Raw genomic sequence first — 19,747 nt, 5'->3', positions numbered from 1 at the left:
TTGAGGTTATCAACGTCCGTCATCGTACTCTGTACAACCCCCGCGGAGGTTCACAAACTCAACCGATGCAAAACGAAATGGCGGCGCATCATTGTTCACAAACAACCGGCTCAGGAAGCCATGATGATCAAGGTCCACTTGTCGCGGAGATAAAATACTCCGTAAAGAAGCTACTCAACTAGGTCTGGAACTAGACTAGATCTAAGAGGAGGTTCTACTCCGAGGTCAGGTACTTGTCAAAGTGGCGCTTGTCGGTGCAGCTGGACTAGATCTATGGTCTAGATCTACCAATTTTATCTACCGTGTTGCGTGGTAATTGTGTATCAGTCTTTTCGGTTGCAGCCGGCATGTCAACCCACGCTGCTCGGCTGTTGTCCATCCCTTGCATCGTTGTCGTCAAAGGTCATGCATGGCCACGCGCGGGGGTCACAAAAAAAAGTTAAGAATGGGAAATCACTCGGATAACTTGGCTTGCCTATGTGTCGTATCGAATGGTTGATCGTCACACATGTTCGATGATTTGCAATAAATGCCCCGCGACAATCTGTCATGCAGCATGCACAATGATGCCTTGATTCCTCTCGGACGGCAATTGAAGTCCATGTTTTTGCAGGTGGCTGTGTGCTCTGCTATGCCGTCCTCGATTTACCCATTCAGGCTTTTGCAAACATTATTTTCCAGTGTAACTCGACCAGGCAGAGCCAATGAAAAAGAGAGTAAAACTTGAACGCGGTCGTCGAGACACCAATGTTTTCTAGACTGAAGCAAATATTTGATTCCAGGGTTCCCAAGCCAGACCAGAAAATATTTTGTGCTATGGTTGATAAATGTCCATTCTCAAAGAGTGATTGATTATGAAGAATGGCAAACAGGTAGCTATTGAGCGACTGTATATTTCGCGACCGTGAGAAATCGATCGACTTGCTCGAAGATCCTTAGCGCTGCTATCCAAAATTACGATAAGGATTCTTATCGATAAAGGTGCTGCAGCAGAATGGACTGGCCAAAAAAATTTGAGTGGGGTAGCTTCAGGCCTGTGAACTTTTTTTCCATGGCCAGCGGCCGCGCACTTGCTGTTTGCCCGGAAACAAGCCGCAATTGATCAAACACCATTCTAAACATAGCTCAAACAACACAGATTCCTTCTCCCCGTCAACTAAACTATATCATGGCAGGGGCTGGTAGTACCAGCTCCTCAATGACATCGACCTCGCACACCCTCACCTACGCCCCCGGAATGGCGCCGGCGTCGACATCATCCGAGCTCGCCGCGAGGCAGGGCTTCCTCGCCGCCCTCGAGGCCGCCCGCCGACACAAATTCCTTCGGCCTGACCAGTCGACCCCCAAAAACTCCCTGGATCTGGCCAAGGATACTTTGGACGCTTTCGCCGGCCAGGTCTGCGACGAGCAGGACCAGCGCCTTCGCGATGCCAACAGGAAACGGAAGCGCGCCGAGATGGACCGTTCAGACGTGCTAAAGATTCGCAAGCTGCACATTGACGGTTTCGAGACGGGCCAGGTCTGGCAGCAGACCAAGAGGATTATCTCGTCGGCGCTGTCCGAGTCACATGCCGTCTTGCAAGAGCTTGAGGAGTCAGGCGAGGTTCAGGACGGTTCCGACGAGAAGGCTTCAGGCGCGAAAGTTGTGGAGTTTGGCGAGGATGGTTTTGAGGTTGGCTCAGACGACTCGGAAGAAGAATCCGACGCATCGGGCTCTGCCTCTGGCAGTGACGATGACGAGGTGTCTGGAGTATCTGAGGATGAGTCTGAGCTAGAGAATGGCATTCAGGGCTCGGATTCTGAACAAAATGTTACGGATGGGGACATGGAAGACATGGGCGATGAGGACGACTACGAGGAGGAGGAGGACTATGAGGAAGACGGCCCGGAAGAAGAGTACGTCGAAGACCCTCACGGTCTCAACGATGGCTTCTTTTCTCTCGAAAACTTCAACAAGCAAACCCAATGGTTCGAAGACCAAGATGCCAGGGCAGACCCAAATACCGACGTTGTTAGCGATGAGGAGGATCTCGACTGGCACGCGGACCCTATGGCGCAAAAGCCGAAATCCAAGGCTGATAAAAAAGAGAAGCCCTCTTCAAAGTCAAGGAAAAGCCATAGAGAGGAAGAGCCCCCATCGGACTTGGAAAATGACGATGATGACGACGACGAACAAGGCCCAACATTCGGTGACATGGACCTGGATGCACCGGAAGGCGCAAGTGACGACGAGTTTGGTGAGAACGTCAACACTGGCAACGATAATGAGTTGACGGCGGACGACATTTTCTACAAAGACTTCTTTGCACCACCAGCCAAGAAGGCCAAGAAGGGAGATAACCGACGCAACAAGGACTATAGGCCAAAACAGCCAAGAGAGTATGATGTGGAGGCGGCCATGGAGGGCGTGAAGCGAGATCTCTTTGATGACATGTCGGAGGGTTCTGGCTCAGAAGACGAGTTATCCGAAGTAGAGGCTGGTGATCCCAAGGCCCGCAAATCGGCCCACGAAAGGCGCCAAGCAAAGATCACAGAGGAGATTCGGAAGCTGGAGGCTGCCCTGGTTAAGCCTAAGGAATGGACCCTGGCCGGTGAAGCAGCGGCTCCCGAACGACCTGTCAACTCATTGCTGGAAGAGGATCTCGAGTTTGAGCATGTTGGCAAGCCTATCCCTGTCATCACGGAGGAGGTTAGCGAGAGCATCGAGGAGATGATCAAGCGTCGCATTATCGCCCAAGAATTCGACGAGGTAATACGGCGACTACCAGGATCTGATCTTCCTGCCAACACCCGCCGGGGACTTGCCGAGGTCGATGATACCAAGGCGAAGCAGGGTTTGGCGGAAATCTACGAGGAAGAATATGTCAAGAACGCCAACCCAGACACCTATGTTAGTCAGTCGGACGAGAAGCTTCGCAAGGAGGAGAAGGAGATCGAGCAGATGTGGAAAGAGGTCAGCGCAAAGCTGGATGCTCTCAGCAGCTGGCACTACAAGCCCAAGCCTGCGGCGCCGTCGCTCACTGTCGTCTCGGACGTCGCGACGGTGGCCATGGAGGACGCACAGCCCACGACTGCACAGGGCGTCAACGGCGGTGCCAGCATGATGGCTCCTCAGGAGGTTTACAAGGCAGGCAAAGAGACGGCAGAGACGGGTGAGGTCGTATCCAAGAGCGGTCTCCCTGTGGCCCGCCAGGAAATGAGCCGAGAAGAGAAGATCAGGCGCCGCCGGAGAGAGAAGGAGAGGATACGGAAATCCGGTGGCGGTTCTGAAGGCAAGAAGCCTGTCGGAAAGAAGGCGCAGGAGCGCAAGCAGACAATGTCAGACCTGCGGAAGGGCGGCGTCATGGTCATCAACAGACAAGGCGAGATCATGGATGTTGATGGAAATAAGCCCAAGGCCTCAAAGGCAGTTTCGAGTGGCAGCTTCAAGTTGTAAATTCATTTTTTTTCCTGCTGTTTTGTTTTTGCGATGCATGGTTGGTTGGCTTGTTGGCGGGTGTGTAAACGGGTGCTTTATTACATGTGATTCATCTACATATCTATTGGATTCGGAAGCCTCATGTTTGCATATGGAACCCAACATCCATCTCGCCCTACATCACGTTTGATGGCTATGAGGGAGCATGGACTCGTAATGCGGACGGCCGCTCACCCCGTCCCGATATTGGAAATAGGCACCGGCGTTGGGGCCTTGTCACGGGGCTAACCAAGTAAGGTCTCATGTCTCGAGACGTGAGATATTGACCGTGCTTACTCATTATCGATAATTGCTTGTCGCTGAAATGGCCGAACGTTGACAGCTTGGCGGACAATAATTAGGGCTTGGCAATGGGTGAATTTCATCGGGAAACAGCTTCAACACTCGGAGAATACGATTCCGCGTCCCCGAAAAGACAAGACGCAAAGACAGCTTGAATTGCTGGCATGAACGGGCAGCCGTTGCAGTACGGCGTTGTGCCCTCTGACATATGTTAGCCAAGACGCATACGGGCCGATTTAACCAGCGACGCCCTACGACTTAATTGAGGTTTCCAACAGGGAGGAAAGGCGGTGGAGCTCTTGGTCGATGATAACAAAAGGGTAATAAGAGCTGAAGGGGTCCCGGTTGTCAGCACGTCTCTGCCAACCAGAAGCGTTCGCCTATACGACCTGCATACCCGCGTCGACGTGATTGGGCATACCGTGAACGGCCACACCGTGCAAGCCACGAGGGCCGTTACATCGTTGCTAATTGAATCGTCTCTTTCCTCACCGACTGTATTCCAAAGCAGCATAGTGTCGCGAGCTCAGCCACCCTCGAGAAGAACCCATGGAGGTTTAAAGGTTGAAGCCTGCATCGTCACCAGTCATCATTTCGGGAGGCAGCCCTATTAGAAAGAAAAAAAAACGGAGAGGTCGACTTGGTTGGTCAATTCAATCACAAGGGCGCTCCACATCGGCTATCTGACGTCGAGAAAAAATCCCAACGTAGGTATGGGCAGACCCCGGAGTAACGTGCCATAGTCTCTCCGTCACGATGCTACCGACACAGCCTACTTATCGGTCAGACATTGGTATTTTGTTCTGGAAGTTTGGGGCATGATGCGTCCGTACCAACCGCGCGACATTTGCGGCCTGCGCCATTTTTTTGTTTGACGCGAAAAAAAAAAAAAAAAAAACACAGTACTCTTCAAGAAATGGTGAGCTGGCAGAAGTATGTATGACTGCTTGATGCAGAGAGAACAGCGGGAAAATAGGCTCCCCCCACCCATCTTCATGTTTTCCCGGCTTGCGAAATGCGATTGAAAGAAGCAAAAGAAAGCAAAGACACATTCCGGTGTGGGTGCTTGCCGGGAGGTCGTCGGGACCTGGCCAATGAGCTTTGCTCATGTCAGCCCTACAAGACATCCAGGAACCCAGGCACCGACCGGTAGACCCTGGGAGTCTGTCTTAGTGCGGATCCACGGCGGTCTCCGGCTTAGCTGCACACAGCCTACAAGCCCAATATAGCTCTCTTGTCTGCTTGGCTCGGCATTCTGTCATTACTTTTCATCCGCGATGGGGCTTTTTGACGTCAATGAGCCGAGGCACCTAGGGAAGCTACCAGAGAAAAAACAAAATCATGCTGTTTTTGTTTCTTTGGGCTCCCTCCCATTGGCTAGCGACACGGAATATGTTCTCATCGGACTTTTTTTTTCTGCAAAGCTATTGTTATATTTATATCCATGGCGGCCTGGGTGGTGCCTTATAATTACTGCATCACCCCTCTTCGCTGTCAAGCCTCTTGATGTCTTTTCTGATACCAAAGTAATGATCTTACTCGCCGGTCTGTCACTCGCTTCACATTACATAGTTAAGGCTGGCACCTTGCATTGTTGCAAATAAACATTTTTAGACGGCGGGTTGGACTACAACCAACGGAGTCGGGAGGTTCTCTCGACCTTTTCTTTCTTCTTTTTTTTTTGTATTTACAAAACATCCCATTCACATCCCTCCCCGAGCATCATGGCTCACCACAGTTATCAAGATTTCAGGTGGCTTTCGCCCACCACAGCCTCTCAGCCGACGTGGGACACGCGGTCCAGCCAAGCAACGGCAGCATCGCTAAGCAGGACTCAGTCCGGTGCCCTGGCGGACCCGATAGACAGCTACGAGGACTTTTCGGGCGACAACGGCGAGGGCGAAAACATGACGGCGGGCAGGACGAGGCAGCGGCGCAGCTCGACGGGGCCCTGGGCCAGCGGCAACAGCATCTCGAGCAACGGCGACGGGACGACGACGGAGCTCTGGGCCTGCCCGTTCTGCAAGTGGAAGCCCCTGAGGTATCAGGGCTGCCACACGTACAAGCTCAAGGAGATCTCGAGGGTCAAGCAGCACCTCCGGAGGAAGCACCGCATCCCGCCGCACTGCGACGTGTGCGCCGAGGAGTTTGCCGACGAGGAGGCGCGCCTCGCCCACGTCAGGGCGCAGGGCTGCAGCATGACGCAGAGCTGCGTGCAAAAGACGTGGGAGGGCGTCACGCCGGAGCAGCAGGAGCTGTTGGAGAGGAGGGCGGAGAGGAACAAGACCAAGGTCGAGCAGGTTAGTTGGTATTTTGACAGCACGATGAGAAAGGTACCAGAGAATTGGCAGACACTGACAAGCGTTTGGGGGCAAACGAAACACAGTGGTACTCGATTTACGAGATCCTGTTCCCGGGCCAAACACCGCCGGCATCACCCTACGTCGACCTCGAGCTGTCCCCACAGATGCACTCGTTCCAGGCATTTCTGGCCTCGGACCAGGCTGCCACGATCCTGAACGAGGCGACCATCGCGCAGGTCCCGCCGCACCTTCAGTGCGAGGAGATCCTGGCCATCTCCAGGGCAATCTTTGAGCAGGCCATGCCGGCGCTCCTGCAGCAGTACGAGTCCTCGCAGCAGCGGCGGCTGAGCCCGAGAAAGCCCGCCGAGCGGGAGATTGAGGACGGGCAGCTCAGCCGGGTCAGCTCGGACACGTGGATGAGCGTGCCGCCGCTGATCAGGAGAGCCGGGCCGCCGGGGCTGGAGGAATTCGGCAGCGGGCCGATGGAGACGGATGACAACGACTTGAGCACGGTCTCGAGTCCGGTGACGAGCGTGCGCCTCGTCGCGGAGCCGCACGGTGGTGAACAGCAGCAGCGCCGGCCGCTGGGGATCAACACCAACATGGTGGCGGGGGCGGCGTCGCATCAGATTCCGAGGCAGCAGATGCAGCAGCAACAGCAACAGCAGCATCAGCAGCAGCATCAACAGCACCAGCGACATAGAAACGACCACGACCCCACGACGCCGCTGCAGCAGCAGGCCGGCCTGTGGGGGTTGCAGCACCAGAGCCCGCTGTCGCCGGCCTTTTGCGGGGCCTGGGTGAACGAGACGGCGACCTCGCAGCAGGAGGACATTGGCGGTCTCGGGAACCCAGACATGCTCTACTGCCACTTTGACGTTTACGTGCCGCCGTACTACGGAGGGCAGCAATGATGGATGATGACCTATGTGTATGGAGTAATGTTTTGACACGAATCAGGATCAGCTGGCATGTTTGTCCTGGAGACGACATCTTTTTTTTTCTTATTCTTTTTGTCTTTTCTTCCCTCTTTCTCAAACAGGTTTTTAGAGAGACGCTCTCGATTGGGAAAAAGATCCGTATATCCCAACAAAGTCTCTCCGGGAGAGCGGGTAGAAATTTGGGATTTTCTTCATTGGCAAATAAGTCTAGATCGGACGACTTGGAGTTAATTGGTTGCTGCTTTATTATTTATCCGTTGACATTTTTGGAAAATACCTCCTATCTCAAATTTTATTGGTTGTTTATCACAAGCTATCATCTCCGCCACAATTCTTATTGTCATCTGCCCCCCCTCTCCTTCCCTGGCATTATTCGGATGTTTACCCAAACATGATAGATCGGATTCGCACCGACTTTTTTTTTCTCTCCTTTTCCACGCTCGTTCCCTGCAGACGCTTTTTGTCTGTTCTCGAACACTCTTCTCGAACAGGAATAAACCCGGCGGTGCAGACTTGCCGTGCCGCATTCCGATGCAGACATGGCTTTTCTTTTTTTTTTTTGTTTCCTTGTACCATCTCAAGCCGTACACTCTCGTGAGTACAGACCTTCAACTGTCGGGTGTGTTTCTCCCACACGGGATCACTCGCTAGTACCTGGCTAGCAGTATAGCGGCATGTCAAAAAAAGGAACAGGAAAAAGAAAAGCTTTGACGCTGCACACCCAAGCGTTCCTCTGGACGAACAATGTCTCACACAAGAGGGCTTTGGCGCATCAAAGCTGCCCCAAGGGGGACTAGTGTTGCAGCCGCCATGACCTCGCGAGTAGCAACTTCTTTTTTTGGCAACGGACGGCTGAATCAATGAAGGTGTGGAAGAGAAAGAGAATCCGGAGTAACAAATTTTGAAGAACCTGGGCTTTGCTTGCATCGTCATCTCAAAATGTTTCTTCTCCGCATCTTCAAAGTTTCGTCCCATCTTCTCGTTTCCTCCCTCCATCAAGATCTTCCCCCCCCAAGAAAGGTTTCTTGGTAGAAGATGCAGCGTCATTTTGAGTTGAGGTTTAGCGTTTTAGACCGAATGCAGAGACGAACCCTATACTGTTCCGCTGCAGGTCGCAGCAGCAACAGACAGCAAAAAAAAGGGCACACACTCTCTTTCTATCCCCATGCGGACGCGGTGGTGAAAGAGTTCCGAGCTGCCGCAGTTTGATCGGGTCCGTCCATTGCGTCAAAGAGATTTGGGCGGCGCAAGGCATACCCTGACGGCGGGCCCCTTAACGATAGGGTTCGCTGCCATTTGATATTCAACTGGTCTCGTCCTGTGCCGGTTCAAAGTCTCTGTTGATCTTTTTTTTGTCTTGGTTTTTTTTTTAAAATTATTTTTCTTTGCAGCACAACCCCCCCGTTTTTCCAAGTTGAGCTACCCACAGAGGCTATATGAGTTGTTACCATGTATAGCCGCAACATTATTAGTTCTTCAGTCCCGACGTGGGTGCAGCGCGAGCGTGGCTCCCCCAACAGCAGCTCCAGGGAGATGGTAAACTCGACGAGGGCGCAGCGCGGCTCGCTCAGCAACGGCAGCAGCGAGAAGGAGTTGGGCATAGCCGCATGGACCCAACGTAATTCCCCCAGCAGCAGCACCAGAGAGTTGGGCTGGAGGATGGAAGGCTTTGCCGCCCAGTTGGAGACGGCTTTTGATACCCACGCAGAGGAGCACATTGGTCAACTGTACCGTCCTTCCAGTCTTGAGGAGAAGGGTCCCATCCTAAGCCATTTTAAGCGGGAGAGTGACTTGACCACCAACACGACGCCGCCGCCGCCGCCTCCGCCGCCACCGCGGCCGCCGCGTAGCAATGACGACGTGTTTGACTTTGGCCAGGGTTGCAGAGCCGATGATGAAGAACAAGACAACCACCACAACAGCAACAACAATAACAATGCCAACAATTCCAACTTTGACACGGACGAGTTCCAGATCTACCGCGACGGGTCGCTGATCTTGGTTCCAGCCCCGACCAACGACCCACGGGATCCCATCAACCTGCCCATGGTGCGCAAGGTCGTTGCCATCTTCTTCCTCTCCTTCTTTGGCGCCCTGGCCGCGTCCGCTGAGATCATCCTCGGTGCTGTGCTGCCCGTGTTCGCGCTCGAGTACTCTGGACTCTTCCCGGACCCCGGCAGGAGCCTGAGGGACCTGATCAACGCGGGCGGGTTCCCCCAGGGTGAAAACCCCCTCAAGCTGCTCGACCACCTGGGCAGCGGGCCGTCCGTCTTTGCCATCTACATGCTGGCGTCGGCGCCGCTGCTCATCATCGGCCTGTCCAACCTGTTCCTGGTGCCCATGGCCATCTCCTGCGGCCGCCGGCCCGTCCTGCTCGCCACCAGCCTCATCGCCATCGCGGGCGCCGTGTGGGCCGGCGCCAGCAAGTCGTTCGAGTCGCACCTGGCGGCCCGTTGCGTCCAGGCCATCGGCGCCGGCACCGTCGAGTCTCTGATCCCCTTCATCATCCAGGACATGGTCCACGTGCACCAACGCAACACGTGGATATCGGCTGCCTTCGCCGCCCAGGGAGTCATCATCATCGGCATCGGCTTTTCCACCCCGACCATCATCACCGAGCTGTCTTGGCATTACGTCTACTTTATCACTGCGGCTGCCGCTGGTCTTTTCCTCATTGGTATCTTTTTCTCCCTGCCCGAGACGCGTTGGGAGCGCACTCGTGCGGAGATGGGTGAGTTTTTTGGTCTTAATTCTTTTTCTTTTTGTTGACTCCATACAACCACCCCTGAGCAGTGTCCAAAAAAAAGGTATAAATAAATACTGACCATTGATGATCCAAACTCTCTCCTCAGCTGGAATCCCCCGCGACGATTCCCACATCAAATACAAGCCCCGATCCTACAAGGATGACATCAACCCCTTCCCCGTCGACATCAACTGGAAAGCCGGAGTTACCGCGTTTCTCGATACGATGCGGACCTTTTTCTACCCCCAAGTCTTCTTCGTCACCATGCTCAACTCGGTCGTCATCTCGGTGACCTTTGCCGCGGGCCTGACGGCAACTCCCGTGCTGATCAGCAAGCCGTACAGCTGGCCGTTTGAGCGCATCGGCTTCTCGCTGACGGCGGTGCTGATCGGCGCCATCGTCGTGGCGCTGGTGCAGGGCCCGCTCGGCGACAACCTGGCCAACTTCATGGCCAAGCGCACCGGCCGCCGCACGCCCGAGAACCAGCTCATCAACCTGGTCCTGCCCATCACGCTCGCCCTGATCGGCTCGCTGCTGTTTGGCCTCGCCGGCCAGCACCCCGAGACCTACGGCTGGCCCGTCTTCCTGGCCTCGTTTGCCTTTATCGCCTACGGCTTCCTCGGCACCAGCTCCACCTCGTCCGTCTACGTGCTCGAGTGCTACCCGCACCTGGCCGGCCCGGCCCTGGTCAGCATCGCCTCCTTCCGCTTCATCTTTGCCTTCCTGCTGACCTTTGACGCCTCCAATTGGGTCATCAACCTGGGCTACTTTAACGCCTTTATGATTTATGTTGCCCTCATCTCCTTTTTTGTGCTGTTCCTCCCCATCGTCTTCATCTATGGCGCTTCGTGGAGGAAGCGATGGGGTCAGAGGTATGCGTGAGTCGGGGGTCGAGGGCTTTGAAGGAGAGTTTGTTTTCTCATGTTTTTCTTCAATACTTTCGCTTTGCTTTTTCCTTTGACTTTATTTCATTTTTAGTTGATGAGACATGAGACTGAACACAGGAGAACAAACTCCTCCTCTCTTACCTCCGCGGTCCAGATTCGGATTCGATTTTCTCCTTTTATACCCCGTTTTTTTACAAATACGAAAAAAAATAACGGAAATGAAATTGCTATGGGTATCAAAATATCTACGCTATGCCATGTGTTCAAGGGGCCCCTGAGTGTAATGAAAGGGTGTGGGACTTGTGTCGTGCTTTATGATATTCTTCTTTTTTTACAAATTAACATCTCGCAAGTTATACGTACACAAATTGTCACGATGACCAAGAGGATGGCACCTTCAATGGACTTTGGCAACTGTGTGTTGGATATTGAAGGATTTACGAGCAACGTTGCTGATGTTTGCGTGCTTTTCTTTCAACAAGATATTTTTTACCTTTGCTGCTACAGTCGGGGTCACTGTCCACAAGGAATGCTCCTTGGAGATGGTGTCTCGTAAAGTGTTGTCTTTTTTTCTCTCTTTCGCATCCGGAGACCACTGTCAGTGCCATGTTTTGATATGCTACCTTTTTAACAACACCGCACCAGCCAATGTAACGACTTTGAACAATACAATACAGCACATCACCTGCATTCCGGTTTCAGCCTGTCTCTGTCGTGAAGTTCGAGCCCACAAGATTGGCTGTTTCAAGTGACTCTGGTGTAATGGTTTGTTCGAGCGTTCAAGAACATCGCCTTGACCCCTTTATCATGCACTATTGTTCGGATTGGTGACCCTAATGCAGGGCGATTTGAGCCAAAAAAAAGTATCTCTGGATGAAAGAGACAAATTTAGGTACACTTGCATCCGAAGTTGATTTCAACGCTGTCCACAACTGTGCACGAGTTGACTTTCTATAGGGGGACATTGCACTGCGCCTTGCACCATGCTATTTGTCCGGGGCAATCAGCTCTGGCAGCGACGAAGTCGGCGGCAAGGACGGCGAAAAGAATGGGAAAGAATTTCATGGTGTGAAAAAAAAGGCAGTTAAAGGTCTTTGGTAGCTTTTGTAATACTAAGAATGAAGAAATTAAGCTGGTTTTGTTGGAATGTGGCCGGAAAAGGCAGCATCAGAAAGGCAAAAGAAGAAAAATCAAGGTTAAACACATAGCCAAGCCAAGCGTGTTATTTGTACACAAGATGTCTTGACAATGGTATAATCAAGGTATCAAATGCATTCAGAAAAACGCCATCGAAACACATTCTGTGATAATCGCATGATAAAGTAAAAACACTAATGATAGACGCAGTTGGATAATAATGTCATGTTCCTACAGGGACGATCATGGTGTAGCTGTTGATGTATAACGATGTGGTCGATCGATCTGTAAACTCACTCTTATGCACTTTACAGCCTGTTGGTTCTGTACATTGATGGAGGCCTGCCTAGGCACCTAGACATTCGACCCCCTTACCAACGTGGTCGGGTTGATCTCAATCCCTAATCAAGGGGGTGTATCGCTAATGTAGTTGAGTTGTTGAGGCATATCGAATGGGACGCGACCCATATATGGAAATCTTCCACTGAGATTTATCGATGCCGATCCAAAGTCATTTTGATAGCATCGGTACCTACCGTATCTTTGTCAGTGGCAGGTTGTTGTCGATTGGGATTGGGATGAACAAAAATGGTCAAAAGGTTCAACAGAGAGGCGATGCTCTTTCATTGAACGGGTTGCCGCATCATCGAAAGCAAGAAATCGACTTTGATTGGCAAAGAATTGTGGGGAACTCCAGCCCGAATTCCCAAGCTTGCCGGAACCACAGCAAGCTTGTTGACCCACTTAAACCAGCCTCAACCAATCATTCATTTGTAATTAGCGTGGAGGCAAAAAGGCTCTCGGATATCCAAACGTCGTCGCCGTCGAGTGACAAGCACTGCCATCTCAAAGAAAAGAAGTGCCGCGAGGGGCGCGACATCGAAACGAACCAACACCCTACCCGACGACCGACCGCCGAAACCAACTGCACCGAGCCCTCTCCCCAGCCAGCATCAGTTCATTCAGACCAATCTCCACTCTACCGCTTGGAAAACGCTCCGAGCAATTCAATTCGCACAAACCCAATCGAAATGGCTAGCTCATTGCGGACCACGGCCTCGATGGCCATGAGGTGTACGTTTTCCGACGTCTTATGATTGCGACCGGTCTACTCAACGGGCGGCGTCTTGATCAATTGACTACGTTTCGAGGGCCGCATGGCTGACCCTGGAAAATCCTTTTGACCCAAAGCAGTAAAACCGACCGCGTCTCTCATTCCGTACCGATCAGTCGCCGCGCTCTCGTCGTCGTCAAGGTCACCCGCCGCCGTCCCTGCCGCTCAGTCGTCGACCGGCCTCGCCAGGCCCGAGCGAAAAGAGGTGCCACTGCCTAGCCAGGAGGGTACCAAGGGTGTGGTTCAATATGCTCTGTACGTGGTTGATGGACCTTGATCATATATATGGCCTGGTCTTGCTCTATCGGCTCTATCTCGATCAATTACTCCCGGGTTCCCCGAATCTAGAGCTCTCTTACCCCCGGGCCTCATCAATCTACCAGCGTAACGTAACTCATCAGCAAACTAACCTTATCCCCACCCCCCAAAAACAGCACCACCCTCGACATCATAGCCAACTGGGGCCGCCAATCCTCCCTCTGGCCCATGACCTTCGGTCTGGCCTGCTGCGCCGTCGAGATGATGCACCTCTCGACCCCGCGATACGACCAGGATCGTCTGGGAATCATTTTCCGTGCCTCCCCTCGTCAGTCGGACGTCATGATTGTCGCCGGCACCCTGACCAACAAGATGGCCCCCGCCCTCCGCCAGGTCTACGACCAGATGCCTGAGCCCCGCTGGGTCATCAGCATGGGCAGCTGCGCCAACGGCGGCGGCTACTACCACTACAGCTACAGCGTCGTCCGCGGCTGCGACAGGATCGTCCCCGTCGACGTCTACGTCCCCGGTTGCCCCCCGACCTCCGAGGCCCTCATGTACGGCATCTTCCAGCTCCAGCGCAAGATGCGCAACACCAAGATCACCAGGATGTGGTACAGGAAGTAGATGTTGGGCTCGATTTTCTTTTTTTTCTGGCGGTTGCGTTTGCGAAGTTTAGGTTCTTGAGAGAGAAGACGCGCACAAAAGGTGCAGCTGGGAAGGGGGGTTTGCCGGGACGGAAATTGGGAAGGCCTCCCCCCTTTTTGTCAGGTTAGAATGGAAAGAGTAGGGAGGGCGGGCATAGACGCAGCTGTGGTTATTTCACCAAACTCTTCTTTGTATTGGCTGTATATGTGACAAAAATACATGCTTTTTCTGGTCAAACGTGGAACTTGTATGTGCCTTTTTTCGTTGCGGACAAAGAGCGTTTTCCAACTTTCCCATCTGAATCTGCGTGAGCCCAAAAAAAAAAGACAAGAGCCGCCAGTCATCCCAAGTGGCATGGGAAAGCCAGGAAACGCTTCTCTGGGTTCGATGGTTGTACCAATTGTAGGATATCTCAAAATTCGGGGTTTGCTTTTTTTTTTTGGTTTTGCAGTTCCTTGCCATATTCTCCAACTTAGGCAAGTGTGTCGTGGTTAGAAGGACCTTGATGCAATGGAGGCGGCCTAGACCACCTCACAAAGTTTAATGGCAACGGAAAGCCAGCAAAGAAATATCAAAAAAAGGTCTCGCTCTCGGACCGACAACATTCAAGCGTTGGCCACCAACGGACGAATTCTTTCAACATCAAAAATTAGTGACTCAATATGCCTGGTAAGCAGGCACACTTAAATCGTTATTAATGTAAGCTGATTCTTCACTAAGGAAATTCAACGAGTGCTGTCCAATAAACCGACAGTCCCAAGGCGCTGTTCGGATAAATATGTTTCGGATAATAAAAAAGAAAACGAGAAGAGAAAGAAAAAAAGACTGTTGTGTAACATTCCTCCGTTCCCATCCTGTCTTGCGCTCCTGGCTTCTATACACATACAAGGAGACAAGTAAAGTATCGACTAACACTACTCCTGACCGAAACCCATCGTCTCCTCAACAGCAATAGTCATCTTTTGCTGGAGCATCTCCAGTGATTTATATGGAGGAAGGTCCAAGCGGTTGAAGCTGAGGTCAAACATGTTAGCGTTATGAATCACAAGGTTTCGGAGATCCCAGCATAATGCCAACTTACCAAGTGTGTGCCTTGGGGAGGTTGTTGATCTCGCCCGCCTTTTCGATCGTGAAGCGCCGCGGTCCATCGCTTCCCTGCAGATCCTTAAAACCGTTCACCGGGATACGGGATGTACCAGTAGTGAATTGCAGAAGACGTGACTTCTGCTCGCCATCCCATGATCGTACGGTCTGCCAGAAGAACTGGATAACCTCGTCCTGCTCGGTGTATCCTCGGTAGTCCGTGTGCTTTTTCCAGTCATCCACATCGATTTCTGCAATTCCACCAATCAGCAGTTCGAGTTCGCGCTCGTCAAAAACGTTGATCAAGTCCTGAGGGATCAGTTCATGGAAACCCGTCTTGAACGCCTCAAACTGCTCCGCAATACGCTTCTCAATCCTCCACTTGACCATCAGGTCAACGTACTCCTTCTTGTTCTCGTTTGTGACGTCAATATTTCTTCCGTTCGGGATCAAGTCTTCGACGGTTATGACGCCGAATCGCTCATCCTCAGTGGAAAAGGTTTGTTCCAAAATGCCACCCGAGATATCGTTGTCCAACATCCATTGTAGAGACCGGTGGAAATCGGCATCGACACCCTCCATGTCGGGCAAGGCTACAGACTTGCCCAGAACCATCTTGTAAAGCGCGCCGATGAAGAAGGCGTCGAGGAATCTTCGGTGGAAGATAGCCAACCCAACAACACGCCCTATAAACTTGAAATAGTTGAGATGCTCTGGGTTGATGCCAGAGTGGGGATTAATCTGCAGGGTGTAGTTGTCGTGTGCTGAGTACTCGAACAGGCAGTAGAAAGGATTGAACATCTCGTGTGAGAGCAAGAAAAAGAACTCTCTCGAGAGACCACCATAGTCCAAACCATCTTCTCCATCGAACTTGATCATCAACCTCTTCTTCAGGTCTGTTGCCGACTGGCGAGATATCTCCGCAAAAGAGTCCTCGAAAATGTGAGAACGCCGCACCTTGATGTGGCACTGGCCCTGAAGTATCCGCATAGCAGGTTGTGAGCGGAAGTAAATGAGCTTCCTCCTAAAGTCACGCTTGTACTGCGGGACGTTCTGGTCCAGAGATGACGGTAACCTGGGGTCGTCCCACGTCGTGGTCTTAGTGTTATGGTCCACAAAGTAGACCCTTGCGGTGTTGGTCAACCGCATTTCCCATCCGCTCGGCAATGGACCCAGTTGTGAGACGGGCTGCTGCTGAATAGTACCATTGGCATTGTTCTGGCCACCGTACATCCTTATGTACTGCTGCCGGCGAGGGTCAACCCAGGTTGTGGTCCTGGTGTTATGGTCGACAAAGTAAGGTCGGCCCTCGGGAGTAAACCTTTGTTCCCAACCAGGCGGCAACTCCCCAGTACCGGGACTAGTGGCACCCGTATGCATCATGGTTTGGTTGTTGGCTGCCTGTGCAGCGGCCTGCTGCTGCTGCTGTTGCTGCTGCTGCAAAGTCGGCGAGTTTGCACCCGTGCGATCCTCGGGTAGTGTGCGGTTCTGGTGGCGCTGTCGTTCGACCTGAGTGGCAGCTTCCTGAGCGTTCCGTGACTCCGCAGCACCGCCAGCCGCGGTAGGCCTATTCCAGCTCGTCGTGCGAGTGTTATGATCCACGTAATACGTTCTTCCCAGATTATCCTCCCTCCTCTCCCACCCAGCTGGCAAACGACCCTGCGCATCCTCGAACGGGCTCATGGCACTACTATTCCGGTTCTGTGTGGAAGCGCCATTCTGAGGTACTGTGGGTGTAGCATTCATGCTAACAGGGCGATGTGCGGGTTGTGGTGAATGCGTAGAGCCGTTGGATCCACCCATGGCCGAGTTCGGTCTGTTATCGACAGTTCCTGCCGCCAGTGATGATGCTGAAGACGGCTGGGGGGTTCCTACCGCTGGTCGATGCGGTATAGCAAGTTGTTGCTGACCCCGTGCCGGGGTTGTTAAGTTGGTCGACAGGTTTACAATCAGCTTGCCATGAACCACCAAATTGTCGGTCGACTTTTTCAAGTCTCGTGTGAGCATCTGGTCTACATTGTTGGCAAAAGGGTTAGTTTGTTTGTCACCAAAGTAGCACGAGATATGAGCATGCAGTACCGTCGGCATCGGCAGCTAGTTCGATGATGTCTCCGATGCGGATGTTGATGACACCCAGGAATCCTTGATCCTTTTTCTTGAATTTCTTCTGGTCGAACACTTGCACCGCCAATATACTGTCCTCGTTCACTCGACTGTGCGCCAAGACCAGTTAGTTTCGAATCCAAGCCAAGCGGCTTAGGTGACGACGGAGCAGCCTTACAAATCGAAACTTTCATTCCAGTAGGGGTTAAGCGTCCTCTTTGACACTGATGTAGTCTTGGTCTGCTCGCCGTTGATGGTAGCCACGGCGAATGGATCGGGAAACCCTGCATATGATGTTAGAGACGGACGAGGTGGTAGGATCCGGGCGACATACTGAATACATCTCGTTTGTACAGCCCGTCGGCGGCGATAACTGGAAGTAATCATGTTAGAAAGCGTATTTGGATTGCATATCGGCCATTGGTAAAAAGCGTTGGGTTGGCATTACTTGTAACTCGTAAATTTGGTTGGCTGTATCGGACAAACAACAATCAGCGACTGAAAAAAACAGCAATGAAATATCCAGAATCCACCGTGACCAGCGTTTGCTGAAATTTGCGGAGATGCCTTGTTGGCGAGGAGCACTTACGCCGGCAAGCCTGAGTCTATCCGTGAGTTGCTCATCTTTGCGACGTGCGGGGGGAGGATGGCTCCAGTCGTGACACTTTTTGCAGTGTTTGGTCAGTGACGTATTGTAGACACTAACGGGAGGGCCGGACTTCGTGGACCTCCGTCGAAGTCTATGGCGGCGTCGGTTTGCAGAATCAATGATGCGGAGCGGGCTGGTGACGCGTCGGCGGGACTGCTGCGGGCGGCGACTTGTGGGTGCAAGCAGATGACAGCAGCTTCGCCTTTGGAGGCTGTGTCTTGCTCTTTCAGGTTCGCTCCCCCGCTTTCTTCAGTTGGGATTCGACCGGGGTCTTGGCCTTCTTTTTTTTTACGTCTTTATCGGCGCTGAAATTGACAACGTGTTCGTGTGCAGGTCGTCGGCTGTAAGATGAATCGCTTCGGAGGTTCGCCAATTGTCGCCGTAGTGGAGGGAATTCGGGACCAGCCGGGTGAAGGAGTAATGCAATGTATCTGGGTTGGAAGGTTTGTTATAGATAGAATCAGCGGCTGCCAAAGTGACAGGAGCAGCTGGAGTTGAAGTGGGGAGGGTCCAGGTAGGCGGTTGATCCTTGGTGAGAAAGCATTTGAGCGGCGACGCAAGCACAGACCACATTACTTACCTGAACTGAACCTTTACTTGTACAGTACAGTTGCAGCCGCTGCGGGCAGGCACAGCACGTACTGTATGTATTAGTTCGGTTCCCAGATTTAGATTTGCCAACCAGAGGGCAAACCCAAAACCAAACCACAGCCAATTGATGTCGGTGGCGTGGCGGAGTCTTGAAGTCAGAATGCAGTGCGCACGGCACAGCGGCACGGTGTTTTGACCTCTAGGTGGTAGTCTGGTCGATAAGATCTCCGCCTTGGATATTTTTTCTACTATTGCCTCTTTTGTGATTGACTGCAGTTTTCAATGATGTGGAGCATTTGGTTCCCTTGCACGCCGACGTTCCGTGCCAATTTTTATCGATATCTATTTTTACTACTAGCTTCCCGAGCATACCACACTCTACAGTACATACTACGTACTTCCGCTACTCCCAGTGCTGACGCGCATGCGACGACATTGGCTTCGCCTTAGTCTAGGCGAGTAATATTATGGTGAAGGAAAGGCACCCTTGATCGTTTCCAGCCTTCTTAACGTTTTGGTCTCCCCGTCATCGCCTTGGCGATATTTTGAGATGACCTGAGGTCTTCAAAGCTTCAATGATTCCAGCGGAATAAACGATGCCATTTCGACAAACACTAGGTGACTCCTCGACTCAAATACTACTCACTCGCTCGAGTTGGCTGGCGACTCAATTATAAAGCCAATGATGACGAGCGAAGAGGCTGAGTCACATTTGCCTCTTTCGGTCTAACCTTAGTGCTATTTATCTGGCGCACCTCAGATATATCGAGCCTCGCATTGCATCCCGGGACCACCTACATATTTACCTGTCCGCTTAGCTACTGATGTTTCTTTGGAAGACCTCCGTTGGTCTTTGGAGCTAACTCGAAACAACATTTATTCTCACCTGCTCAACCCTAACCCGTTGCTGCTTTACTCTCTTTGATCTAGAACTAGAAAGACTAGGTCTAGAGTCTAGTCTAGCCTAGTCCTAGAAATAGTCAACAAATCTCACCGGATCTCGACCTCGTTTCATTGTAGAGGCTATTAACACAGCTCTGGCAAAGAGAGATTCAGCGGTGATCAAACGGATTCTTGGGTCAAACATCGTCCCAAAGTGCAATTTGACAATGAGGTGCTTGATGCTCCTGGTAAGGACTTTATGTAGCTGGGATTTGGCCTTTTTAAAAGCCCTATCCTTGCTAACAGGATTGAGTACCTACCTTACCTTACACCAACAGCTTACCCGGGATGTCAATTTCCCGGATTTCCAGTCAATACAGCACGATGAAACAGTTTTGGGCGGGTTTTGGGAATAGACCCCATCGAGATACCTCGAGCTGTAAGACTCGCAACTTTGACAAGCAGCTGTTTGTTCTTCCCTATCCTGCTTGTTGCCACGTCAACTATGCAAGGTATGGTTTCGACAACAAGGCACTCGCTATGATGCAGGCCATGGAACACCGACATCTCATGATATTGGTGGCCGCAACAAGACGACCGGAAAATATATTCCAAACTTGGATAGACTGTCTCTTCACCAGTCTC

At 52.1% G+C, this 19,747-nt stretch overlaps 5 protein-coding genes across 5 annotated transcripts; 4 read left to right on the top strand and 1 right to left on the bottom strand.

Annotated features, from left to right (window-relative positions):
• The first annotated feature begins 986 nt into the window (after nt 1–986).
• On the top strand, nt 987–3,933 carry MGG_07258 (U3 small nucleolar ribonucleoprotein mpp10). The gene has a single exon (XM_003715430.1). The coding sequence runs from the start codon at nt 1,169–1,171 to the stop codon at nt 3,434–3,436; it is 2,268 nt and encodes a 755-aa protein (XP_003715478.1). The 5' UTR covers nt 987–1,168; the 3' UTR covers nt 3,437–3,933.
• A 1,551-nt stretch (nt 3,934–5,484) lies between these two features.
• On the top strand, nt 5,485–6,977 carry MGG_07257 (uncharacterized protein; the record flags this gene model as incomplete). The annotated part of the gene is made up of 2 exons (XM_003715429.1): nt 5,485–6,060; nt 6,147–6,977. 2 exons carry the CDS (start codon nt 5,485–5,487, stop codon nt 6,975–6,977), a joined length of 1,407 nt encoding a protein of 468 aa, XP_003715477.1.
• A 1,476-nt stretch (nt 6,978–8,453) lies between these two features.
• MGG_12388 (uncharacterized protein) lies at nt 8,454–11,161 on the top strand (the record flags this gene model as incomplete). Its single annotated transcript, XM_003715428.1, has 2 exons — nt 8,454–9,735; nt 9,857–11,161. The coding sequence occupies 2 exons, from the start codon at nt 8,454–8,456 to the stop codon at nt 10,630–10,632; spliced, it is 2,058 nt and encodes a 685-aa protein (XP_003715476.1). The 3' UTR covers nt 10,633–11,161.
• Nucleotides 11,162–12,517: 1,356 nt separating this feature from the next.
• On the top strand, nt 12,518–14,031 carry MGG_12387 (uncharacterized protein). The gene is made up of 3 exons (XM_003715427.1): nt 12,518–12,848; nt 12,969–13,143; nt 13,323–14,031. The coding sequence occupies exons 1-3, from the start codon at nt 12,806–12,808 to the stop codon at nt 13,771–13,773; spliced, it is 669 nt and encodes a 222-aa protein (XP_003715475.1). The 5' UTR covers nt 12,518–12,805; the 3' UTR covers nt 13,774–14,031.
• Nucleotides 14,032–14,411: 380 nt separating this feature from the next.
• On the bottom strand, nt 14,412–18,188 carry MGG_07255 (E3 ubiquitin-protein ligase hulA). The gene is made up of 7 exons (XM_003715426.1): nt 17,570–18,188; nt 17,429–17,451; nt 17,315–17,353; nt 17,159–17,264; nt 16,957–17,090; nt 14,876–16,889; nt 14,412–14,808 (listed from the first exon to the last, which is right to left on the bottom strand). Exons 1-7 carry the CDS (start codon nt 17,602–17,604, stop codon nt 14,709–14,711), a joined length of 2,451 nt encoding a protein of 816 aa, XP_003715474.1. The 5' UTR covers nt 17,605–18,188; the 3' UTR covers nt 14,412–14,708.
• Between the last annotated feature and the right edge of the window lie 1,559 nt (nt 18,189–19,747).

The sequence above is a fragment of the Pyricularia oryzae genome, chromosome 2 (assembly GCF_000002495.2).
Source record: "Pyricularia oryzae 70-15 chromosome 2, whole genome shotgun sequence".
In the NCBI taxonomy this organism is placed as follows: domain Eukaryota; kingdom Fungi; phylum Ascomycota; class Sordariomycetes; order Magnaporthales; family Pyriculariaceae; genus Pyricularia; species Pyricularia oryzae.
Note: the sequence above shows the minus strand (reverse complement) of the source record. Positions and strands in the feature narration are given on the sequence as shown.